The 10094-nt window shown below is 41.3% G+C and overlaps 3 protein-coding genes across 7 annotated transcripts in view; 2 read left to right on the forward strand and 1 right to left on the reverse strand.

The window, feature by feature from the left end:
* The window catches only part of ATP8B (ATPase phospholipid transporting 8B), a 51427-nt gene extending 47064 nt beyond the window's left edge, over positions 1 to 4363 (forward strand). For all 5 annotated transcript variants that reach the window (XM_065486057.1, XM_065486056.1, XM_065486053.1 and 2 more), the window contains 5 exons: positions 569 to 792; positions 868 to 1093; positions 1156 to 1391; positions 1446 to 1594; positions 2017 to 4363. In XM_065486057.1, the coding sequence (XP_065342129.1) occupies positions 569 to 792; positions 868 to 1093; positions 1156 to 1391; positions 1446 to 1594; positions 2017 to 2317 (1136 nt within the window). In that variant the 3' untranslated portion in view covers positions 2318 to 4363. The remainder of the gene's footprint in view (positions 1 to 568; positions 793 to 867; positions 1094 to 1155; positions 1392 to 1445; positions 1595 to 2016) is intronic.
* Positions 3769 to 6323, reverse strand: Cdk7 (Cyclin-dependent kinase 7). The gene is made up of 9 exons (XM_065486061.1): positions 6144 to 6323; positions 6019 to 6078; positions 5851 to 5959; positions 5622 to 5794; positions 5435 to 5562; positions 5204 to 5381; positions 4678 to 4850; positions 4515 to 4624; positions 3769 to 4457 (listed from the first exon to the last, which is right to left on the reverse strand). The coding sequence occupies exons 1-9, from the start codon at positions 6195 to 6197 to the stop codon at positions 4429 to 4431; spliced, it is 1014 nt and encodes a 337-aa protein (XP_065342133.1). The 5' UTR covers positions 6198 to 6323; the 3' UTR covers positions 3769 to 4428.
* Positions 6324 to 6663: 340 nt separating this feature from the next.
* On the forward strand, positions 6664 to 10028 carry LOC135940474 (uncharacterized). The gene is made up of 10 exons (XM_065485373.1): positions 6664 to 6766; positions 6829 to 7077; positions 7143 to 7336; positions 7393 to 7648; positions 8108 to 8281; positions 8334 to 8622; positions 8676 to 8749; positions 8807 to 8969; positions 9229 to 9469; positions 9523 to 10028. The coding sequence occupies exons 2-10, from the start codon at positions 6847 to 6849 to the stop codon at positions 9728 to 9730; spliced, it is 1830 nt and encodes a 609-aa protein (XP_065341445.1). The 5' UTR covers positions 6664 to 6766; positions 6829 to 6846; the 3' UTR covers positions 9731 to 10028.
* The last annotated feature ends 66 nt before the right edge of the window (positions 10029 to 10094 follow it).

A 10094-nucleotide genomic window follows, 5' to 3' on the forward strand; every position in this document is an offset into this window, starting at 1 on the left:
GGTTTTTGCCAATCAATTTCTTGCGCAATTTCTTAAAAAATGCAAATTTCTGCTTCAATTTATCCCTCTGACAATTTTTCAAGTCGAGGTCATGAGCAAATAATTAGAAAATTATAGTTCAAGGTGCAAATAACGATAAATTTAAACAAATGCATTTTTATTGAATTAAAAAATGCGGGTTTTTGCAACCCTGTGTAGAGGTCTCAGCCGCGGGATTTAAGGTGGCGGCTGGCCATTTTCACCAGCGGCTGGCGTGGCTGACAATATTTTAAACGTGAAATTTGATTGCACTTAGCGGCCTTTTTTCTCCTGCATTTTTTTATTTTTGATTCTTTTTTTTTCAAAATTAATGCCCTTATTGACAGTGCCAAAGGCCCATACTTCCCAATTTTCCCTATCTGCTTAAATCCCGATTTAAAAAATTAAGAAAATAATTTTGACGAGTTTCCAGTCGTTGTAAACCATAAAATGAGCTTAATTTTTCCCGAAAAAAACCGTGCGGTGGAAATTAGTGTTTCTTTTGTCAGTTGTATGGTTTTGGTGATAAATAAAAATTAAAAAATTTCAGCTGCGCATATTGGCGTGGGAATCAGCGGACAAGAGGGAATGCAAGCTGTGCTCGCGTCCGACTATAGTCTGCCGCAGTTCCGCTTTCTGGAAAGACTGCTGCTGGTGCACGGCCGCTGGTCCTACTTCCGGATGTGCAAATTCCTGCGCTACTTCTTCTACAAGAACTTCGCGTTCACCCTCTGCCACTTTTGGTTTGCATTTTTCTGCGGCTTCAGCGCCCAGGTAAACGATTATTTATATTTATTTTCCAAATGATAGTGTGAATGTAATCTCGCGTGTCGTCGGTTCGTTTTTCAGACTCTGTTCGACCCCATTTTCATTTCGTTCTACAACCTGTTCTACACGGCACTGCCAGTCATGTCGTTGGGCGTGTTCGATCAAGACGTCAACGACAAGAACAGCCTGAGTTACCCCAAATTATACGCGCCGGGCCACCAGGACCTGCTTTTCAACAAAAAGGAGTTCCTCAAATCCGCCATGCACGGCTTCTTCACTTCCTGCATTCTCTTCCTCGTTCCATATGGTAATGCCATAAAACGTTTTCCGATTTACAGCCGAGTTAACACGACAATTGAATGATTGCAGGCACGTACCTCGACGGCGTTTCCCCCAAGGGCCACGCGTTGTCCGACCACATGCTCTTCGGCAGCGTGGTGGCGACGATTTTGATCATCGTAGTGACCGCCCAGATAGCGCTGGACACCGCCTACTGGACGTGGTGGAGCCACTTCACCATTTGGGGCTCGCTTTGTATTTATTTCGCCTTCACATTCATCACCAATTACGTTTTTGGTGGATCCTACGTCGGCTCTTTATCAAAGGTTCGTCTCTCCCTCTTTGTGAGCAATAATCTAACTGCCGTTTTCTTTCCGCAGGCGATGATAGAGCCGACTTTTTGGTTCACAACCATCCTCACAGTTACGTTATTGATTGTCCCGGTGTTAGCCTGGCGCTTCTACTTCGTCGACGTCAAGCCAACACTTTCTGACAGAGTCAGACTCAAACAAAGACTTGAATCACTCAGGTTTGCACACAATTTTTTAATTAATTAAGTTTCTGGTCTGCTTTTGCGTTTGATAAAAGCTAAAAAGGAAAAGAAAATAATTTTTAGAGCTGCTGAACCATATTATTTCGCCATAGAGGATGATTATTTTAACTCTAAATAATTTTAAATTCCGCAAAGACTTGGCCTTGTCAGTAAACAGACCTTATTTAATTTTGAAATTTTTGTTTCTATTCATTTAATTAGTAGATAAATTTACAAAAGGTGAAAATATATAAATTTTCTCTTTGAGTTTGATTTATAAATTTTAAAATATAAATTTAAAGGCCAAAATTCCCTAATAAATAATTTTAGGACCTATATTCCACCATTCTCTTTCGAATTTAATAAATAAATTCTACACCACTTAAATAATTGATTAAATAACTCTGCGTAATTCACAGATCTCGCCAATCGCAAGACATTCTTCGAACCCCGTCGGCGCGGCGGACCCGGCGGTCGATCCGCTCGGGCTACGCGTTCGCCCACCAGGAGGGCTTCGGCCGGCTCATCACGTCCGGGAAAATCATGCGCAAGATTCCTCGGCCCAACACGGACTTTTCATTCCCGCTGAGTTTCGGCTCGACGATCGGCGCGTCGCTGAGTCCGCGCAAGCCAGTGGTGGCGACGAGCAGTTCGTCGAGCGCCGGCGCCTTCAACAACCTCGCGCCGCCCGAAATCCCCGGCTTCAACGAACAGTCGTGATTTTTGTGATAGAACTCGTCGCCGTTCCGTTCGGCCCCGCGAACTTGCTGCGCTTTCGCAACCAGAACGGCGCTTTTCTATTCGATTCCGTAGTGTGCATCACCAAAACTTGTCTCACGTCGGTTGTGACCGCAACAAGCTAAAAAGAAAAAAGGTTGTCTGTGCGTGCGTGCGTTGGATTGGATGAGAGCCATTTGTATCATACGTTATTGATTATCATTAGCACATAGACACCTTCAACAGAGATGAAGCACTCACCGGACTCCATTTTCCCGCCAAAAGAACCTCACGTTAAATTGCTTGGTGTCTACTTGCAGTTTAAGAGATAAACAATCGTAGAAATGCATAAAATGTTGATTGAAATCGATTTAAAACAGGCAAATCGGAAAAAAGCAGCAAGAATTCTTTGCGTTAAACAATCCTCGACGCTGATTGGCTGCACGTCAGCAGCTCCCACGCAATGTACAACACGTTGTGCAACCGCTACAGCGTGCATCCAATCAGCATCGAGAATTCTTCAAGCTGAAGAATTCTTGCTTTTATCTTACGTGTTAACGAATTCGCAATTGAAAGTTAGTTTAAATACTGTTAAAAACATACAAATAATAGGGAAAACAACAAAAATTCTTTGCTTGATGAATCCTCGACGCTGATTGGCTGCACGCAACATGTATGTCAGCTGAGCTTCCGCGCAATTTACAACACATTATGCAACCGCGGGAGATGCAGATATGCGCGTTGCTTGCAGCCAATCAGCGTCGAGGATTTTTAGAGCTAAGAATTCTTGCTGCTTTTTCAAATTTGCGTGCGTTATATCAACTTTTTACGTGTTTCTGCAATTTTAAATCGAAAGATTAATTCATCAGCTGTAAGTAGAATGGTTAGCGATTTATTTAGGCGGGAAAATGGCGTTGGGCGAATTTTTTGAATGCAATTATCTCTGTTTATGGTGTCTATAATCATTAAAAACACTCGCGCGCGCGGAATTGTCATATCAGTCGATTTTTTATACCGATTAATTCTAGTACAATGATTATTAAGCAGGTGAACAATTGCGGACAAAGTCAAATTTCAGAGTTGTTTATTTTAAAGCGCGGGAAAAAATGCCAAATTATTTTACTACTTGATAAGTGTGAGTTAAATCTAGTTGTGTGACCTTTAACCCTTTCACTGAAGCTGGTCTCAGGATTTTAATAGTTGTGTCACCCTTCAAAGTGCTTGCCTGTTATGTTCATTTTGCATTTTTTACGTTGAATTTAATTGTAATCGGAACAAAATCGAAATTGAAAACAGCCCGGCCGCTGTTTGCCATAGTGTTAGAAGACGTGGTCATGTGAAAAATCTTTCAAATTGAGGCAAAAGAGACATTTTAAACTTCCCTTTTTTATTTAGCTCCTTAAAAACAATTTAAAATTTGCCGAGCCCAAGATTTAACTTTTTTCACTAGGCAATGTCTGAAAAATTATTTATTGATCCGTTGAAAGTGGGAGTCTGGTGAGCCAGAAAAGTGGAGTGATGGAAGACTGTGCTGTAGCACTTCTATTCTGTTCTGTTCTTTCTTTCCCCTTTCGGTAGAGAAGAGACGACGCGACTTGAAACATGCTTTCAATAAACAAATCGATTGGATTGTGCACAAAAAGTTTTACATGCTGTTGAAAATCATGTTGCAAATTTTTACTATTGATCATCGCAAATAATATATATAAATCATGTTTGATAATACACACACACACATCGTGTAAATAATGTGTTTTCAGTTCCTCGTTGCTGCTCGGGATCAATAAGTTTCGTTCCTTTACAAATTCGGTGGATAGAGGCTGTGCTTGTGCTTTTTTTCTGTATTTCTGCTCAGTTCAACGACTACGAATCGCCTCTTTTGTACACACAGCAAACACAAAAATTATTTAGCCAAACCGTACTTGCCTAAATGATATATTATAATATATATTATGTATATAAAGTTAGCGATCCTGTCTTGTTGCAATCAATATTTTTCTATTTATAGATTTCTGTTTCTTTGACCAAATAAATCATCATATTGAAAAATTGATGCAGTTTTAATAATAATAATATTACAAAGAGATTTGGACAGTGTTCCTACCTTACAACTCCTAAAAGATCAGTTTCTTCTTTTGCGATGCTGGAAAAAAAAGCGAATCAGCTGCACGGAAACGACAATTTAAAAAAAAGAACTCACGTCCTTCGCCGCTATCAAGGAGCTTTCGCTTGTGGCCCCCCTGATTTTGGGTTTTCCTCACGCTGGCCGGCATAGGCAGCAGGTGGCCAACAGTCGGCGCCGGTTTATTGCTATAAAAAAGGAGATAATCAATGAAACACAAAACAAACAGCGTCAAACCAACCTGAAGTATGGCAGGCGCAGGCATTTAGTACAGTCGTATCTGTCGAGAGGATTGAGCGCAAGCAGCTTTTCCAGGAGGAAAATTAAATCGTCGCCAGCGGCAGTGAAAATGTGGGAAAGGGGAGTGGCGGTTGTCGGCTTGAATCCTACGTAGTCAGGCAGCTGCGTCAGACCCTGAAAATTATTAATTATAGTCAATTGAATTGAAATAAATATTTCTCAGATGATTAATGAACAAATTAACTTCATTTTGGGTGCTTTGATTCTTCCCAAAATATTTTAAAGGATCTCTAGTGTCCAGTTGAAATTTTCAGACAGAAAAAAATAATTTGAGAAAGGAAAAAAACTGGAAATTTAATCAGCTTTCTGAATTTAGACAGTTTTTGACTTGTGATTATTAATCAGGCCAAACACGGAGCCTTTTTGAAAATCTGCAAGAGGGCGTAATCGGTAAAATTCGAAAAATTAGATTTTAGGGCCACTATTCATGCAATTCCATTTTTTAAAATAAAAAAACGCTAACTTACAGGCCAGGTCTCTTCGGTAGGAGATCCCATGACAAAGAAAATTTTGGTCAGCTGGTCGAGGTCGGTTTCGCCAGGTAAGAAGGGAACCCTGAGCAGTAGCTCGGCCAAAATGCATCCTACGGCCCACATGTCGACCCCGACGCCGTACGACCGCGCTCCAAACAGCAGCTCTGGACACCTTCATTCGAAACGTGAGTACGGCAGCACAAAATTCAGGAATCTTGGCACTACCTGTACCACCTTGTGACCACCTGGTGAGTGTACTGCCTGTTGGGTGAGCCGTAGAACTTGGCAAGGCCGAAATCGCCGATCTTCAACACGCCTCTGCTGTCCAGCAGCAAATTGTTTGGCTTCAAGTCCTGCGGAAACGCTTTGTTTAATTATTTATCAACTCAGGATTTTATTAGGAAATATTTACCCTGTGCAAAACCCAGTTCATATGCAGATATTCCAGACCTCGCAAGGTCATCACCATGTACGCCTTGATGTTCGCAGGGGTGAGCACGATGGTTGAGTCTTTTATCAGGATTTCCATGTCCGTGTCCATGAAGTCAAAGACCAGCGACACGTTCGACTTTTGACCAAAGACATCTGAATTAAAAAATATAGCAATAAATTTTAGATTTTTAGCCAAGCTCGAGAGCAACCTAATAGGCTGATGACGTTTTCATGTGTTAGTTCCTGAAGCAGTTTTATTTCTCTCAAGGCCGTTCTGTTAATTCCATCTTTACTCTCGATCTTGCTTCCAAGTTTGATCTGGAAACCGGATGCGATCAAATTAATAGAGAATTAATACGGATGTGACGATTTCCCACCTTCTTTACAGCAACTATGGTGTCGGTCTCAATATCACGGGATTTGAAGACTGTGGCAAACTATAAAGAAATCAACGAATGAAGTTTAAAGTTTAGAGAGGCGAATTTCATGATTTTTGTCTCACCTGACCCTCGCCGAGAAAATCAATTTTCTCATACCTCGTCTGCTTGTTTTCCATGCTTTGACATTAACTGTTACTTTAAATTATCGAGGGATGGATTCAATTGAAGCGTAAAACACAATAAACAATTATTCCGACACCTGCAGAGTCAGAAAATCTGCCGGGACGGAAACATGCGATAGAATTGCAGCTGATTCTGTTTGAAACACAAACTTTAGCGATGATTTGATTGGTGGAAAACCGGGGACTTTAAATTCTCAGTGTTGCCAACTAAATTTCTATCAACATAATAAATACTTTGAATTTCTACAAGAATTTTAGCAACTTTATAGTTTTTGTGACTTAAAAATATAATTTAAATCTTGTTTTCACCTTGCTCAAATCATAATATTTTGTTTCTCTGTAAATAATTTTAAAGAATTTATTTAATCATGGTGGCTTGTTCGTCTATTTCTGTGAACAAGACCGCTGGCTGCCAAGTCCTGCACATGCGCACAAGCAACAATAACAAAGCCAAACGCAATCACGACGAAAAGGCGCGATTTCCTCAATCCCTTTATGTTTCGACAGGTGGTTGGTCCCGTTGGTCCATTGATTTCGCGAAATTTTCCAAATTTTTCGAGCTAGTAAGTATGATTCGACACTCTGCTTAATTCCTTCGCATTTTTAACTAACAATCCTGCGTCAGATTTGCAGATTACTTAAAATGAAAGTTGAGAAAACCGAGAAAGACGAGAGTTTGGCGTCGAAACAGCTGAGCCTCCTCAAAGGACTTATCGAAAATCACCGTCTGGAATGGAGCACAAATTTCAGGGAATGCCAGCCCTTGATTACGCTGACAGAAGAGCCTCCAAGCTTCATGAAAGTGCTGGGGACAAACTGCCGGCGTCGTTTCCTCGTGGTTTCCAACGCTGCCGTTGCTAAAGCAGACAATGCCGTAAATAATTTTTAATTTTTGTAGATACGTCCCAGAATTGTATATTTATTATTTTTATTTAACAGCAGCTGCCAGATAGAAAGGAACAGACTGTTAAAAAAGAACTTGTTGCCCCAGTTGGATTGGAAATCGCAGGGTGCCCTTTGGAGTCTCCTTTCACGGCAGAAGAAATGGAAATGCTCAACTCCAGACTTACTGTTCTGAACATTAACTTCTTTCCTTTGGACATTTACAATCCTCTTCCTTCCCAATTCGCCAGGTTTGTTTAATAATTCAATGGAGTTAATTTAATTAACAATATTTATTTTTTTCTAGGAATATTCTTTTCTGGTACAGTACGGAAATAACGAAATTCTGCAAATCCAACGGCATCAGCCCGAATGACGCAGCTTCAGTCATCGTCATCTGCAACGACAAAAGCACCTCTACGCCAGGAATGGCGGTTATTTTTGGAACAAGTTCTTTTGACTCCATCAGTGACACGACCATTCAAGCATCCTGCCTCGGAACCTTGAGTGCGTCCGAGTTGAAGGAAATAAGGGACAAGACCTTCATGACCAACTCCAAGATTGTAAGGGGCTCTTTATTTCTGTTTAGTTTTCCAAAATCGGACCACTTTTCGAATTTTAGTAAATTTTTTGGAAAAGTAGAAATTTTCATAACTTGGATTTATTTTTATTAAAATTCAGCCATTTGTCCGATCGTTGACCACAAACCCTCATCGGACAGGTCTTGGACGGGGCTTTAACCTAGCATACCCTAACAACATTTTTCAGGGTACCCCAACCTGAGATCCGCTCCCTGCCCGTTTTTTTATGCTTTTTCATTCATTTTGAGCATATTTGGCGATACTCTGCGATGATTTGTAACCCTTGCCCTTCACCAACCTTCCTCAGGTCGCTCGCGACCTGAAGAACTGTTTTAGCTGTTTTACCAGCGCCGTCGCTCATATTCGAGTCAATTTCACCAGCTCGACGGACAGTTGCCGAAGTGTCCAGCCACTTGTAAATAACAATAGTTCATGTTTCAGGTCAAAGCAACCCTGAGAGCAGAATACCTGCAGCCCACGCACCTAGCCGAGGGGGTGGACTCGTCGGAAAACGCGAAAGCTGATTGCTTTCACGTTAAAATGACCTGGAACAACCCGAAGCAGCACAACTCGGACATTCCTGCTCCGCAGCTAGCAGGAACAGTCGCAGACATTGTGAGTGGAAGCGTGTTTGCTCGAAACCCGCGCTCTAAAAATCGTATTTCAGCAAATCACTCTGCAAGACAACTTCTCTCGCTGGCAATGCGGAAAAATCTGGGAGGAAATCAATCTGCTTCGGTCTATTGCCAAGCTGGTTGCGGGCCGCAAAATCGAGTCTGATGCCCCTCTGCCTGCTTTCAATGGAATTCCAATTGACAAAACCATTTCTGAAATGCTGAGTGCCGGTGTCGACATTGAAAATGAGCTCACCTCCCTGAAACAAATCTTCCAAGTCGTCAGTGACGGCGCCAGGCCCTTTGTCGACGTCACAGACTTGATTTGGAACTCTCTCAAGTGTAATTAATTTTAATTCACTGAGCAGGAAAGAAAATAACTGAAAGTGTTGCAGACAAATCACACATTGGTGAGGTTGCAAAGGAACTCGAACACGCGATGAAACAAAGTGTCGTCCACGATTTTGCCGTAAGTACGGATAAGAATTTATTCAAATTGGTGTCAACCTTGAATATTGTTTTGCAGGTGCAGCCATCCAATCTGACCGACTTGGGGAAATTGTGCAGGACTCTTTACGAGTCGAAAGACGCGACTCTAATCACGGAGCCGGACGCGAGGCAAACTTTGTTGCACATGCTGCAGATCGGATTCCTCAAGGTCAAGAGGGACTTCATCTTTGTTGCCAAACGTATGAATCGATTTTAATGCTGACCAAATCTTTCTTGCCTTATTTTTTTTTAATTTCTGAATAAATTAAGTCTATAGAAAATGTAAAAATGAAGCTACGTGATCTAACATTAAACGCTGAAATTGTTAAAATGTGATCGAAGTCACGAATTTCCCCTAATTCTTTAAAGTGTCTAATGAGCATGGGAAATGAGTCAGAATAATCTAATAAATCTCAGCTTAAAATTGAAAAATAAATTTGTCTGGCTGTGTTTTTGCAGAGTCGGAAATGATGGTTTTCAACGTGTTAACCAAAGCTCTGGACCAGACCGACTGGCCCACAAAGATGGAGAAGCTGTCTCAGGTGTTCCAGGCCTTTGAATTAGTATTACGTGCGGAAGAGTGGCTCCACCTGAAGAAAGATGGTCTGTCCGACTTGTTTGTCAAGGCCCTGGGCACTCCATTCTTGGAGGAAATCTGCGTGTCGATGCAGTCACACCACTTGAGCCACATCATTACCAGGTGAATATAATAATTCTTTTAATAATTTGAACTGCAATTGAATTGTTTTGCAGTTACGAGCCAGTGATTCGGCGCTGGGACATGGAGCTGAGCAAGGGAGTGACGACAATTCATCAGCACTTTGTGGCCAGCCAGTATCCTCTTTTCTCCTGGAGGGTGGAAAAACCCCAAGGTGACGAATCTCAAACTGAAGAGCAAGACAAAGAGATGAAGTTCCACTGCGCGTTTCTGTTTGAGCAGAAGAGACCAGTCAGGTGCTAAAAACGCCCACGAAAGAATAAGTCAGTATTTTGTTTGTTTGTAGAAAATTTGTTTATTACTTAAAATGTACAAATCATTCAGAGGTTAGATTCTCAATCACACGCAGATTGCACTTTGAGGTATTTCCCTATATTGATAATTATACCTCCACCGCTGCCCCGCAACTAATTATATTTACAACACATGGCTTTGTACAAAAACTATTTGGTCTTTTGAGACTGCTGAGTGTCAGATAATTTTTTTGATTCTGCTGTTCTTCCAGTTGTGTTACATACAATAAATAATCTTCTCATTTTCACTGCGAAACGTTTCGTTTGAGCCCTGAATGCGATGAATAGACCAGTTGTCGCTTAAACTCTTAGTG

Source organism: Cloeon dipterum, chromosome 3 (genome assembly GCF_949628265.1).
Source record: "Cloeon dipterum chromosome 3, ieCloDipt1.1, whole genome shotgun sequence".
Classification (NCBI taxonomy): domain Eukaryota; kingdom Metazoa; phylum Arthropoda; class Insecta; order Ephemeroptera; family Baetidae; genus Cloeon; species Cloeon dipterum.

What these genes read in the sequence shown, in the direction of transcription:
- Cdk7 (XM_065486061.1), bottom strand. Translation starts at nt 6,197, where the DNA reads ATGGAAAACAAGCAGACGAGGTATGAGAAAATTGATTTTCTCGGCGAG. An exon ending in ATTTTCTCGGCGAGGGTCAG is followed by an intron (nt 6,079 to 6,143) that starts GTGAGACAAAAA and finishes ATTTCTTTATAG; the next exon opens with TTTGCCACAGTCTTCAAATC. An exon ending in CCATAGTTGCTGTAAAGAAG is followed by an intron (nt 5,960 to 6,018) that starts GTGGGAAATCGT and finishes TCCGGTTTCCAG; the next exon opens with ATCAAACTTGGAAGCAAGAT.
- LOC135940474 (XM_065485373.1), top strand. Translation starts at nt 6,847, where the DNA reads ATGAAAGTTGAGAAAACCGAGAAAGACGAGAGTTTGGCGTCGAAACAG. An exon ending in GTGTCGTCCACGATTTTGCC is followed by an intron (nt 8,750 to 8,806) that starts GTAAGTACGGAT and finishes ATTGTTTTGCAG; the next exon opens with GTGCAGCCATCCAATCTGAC. An exon ending in CTTCATCTTTGTTGCCAAAC is followed by an intron (nt 8,970 to 9,228) that starts GTATGAATCGAT and finishes GTGTTTTTGCAG; the next exon opens with AGTCGGAAATGATGGTTTTC.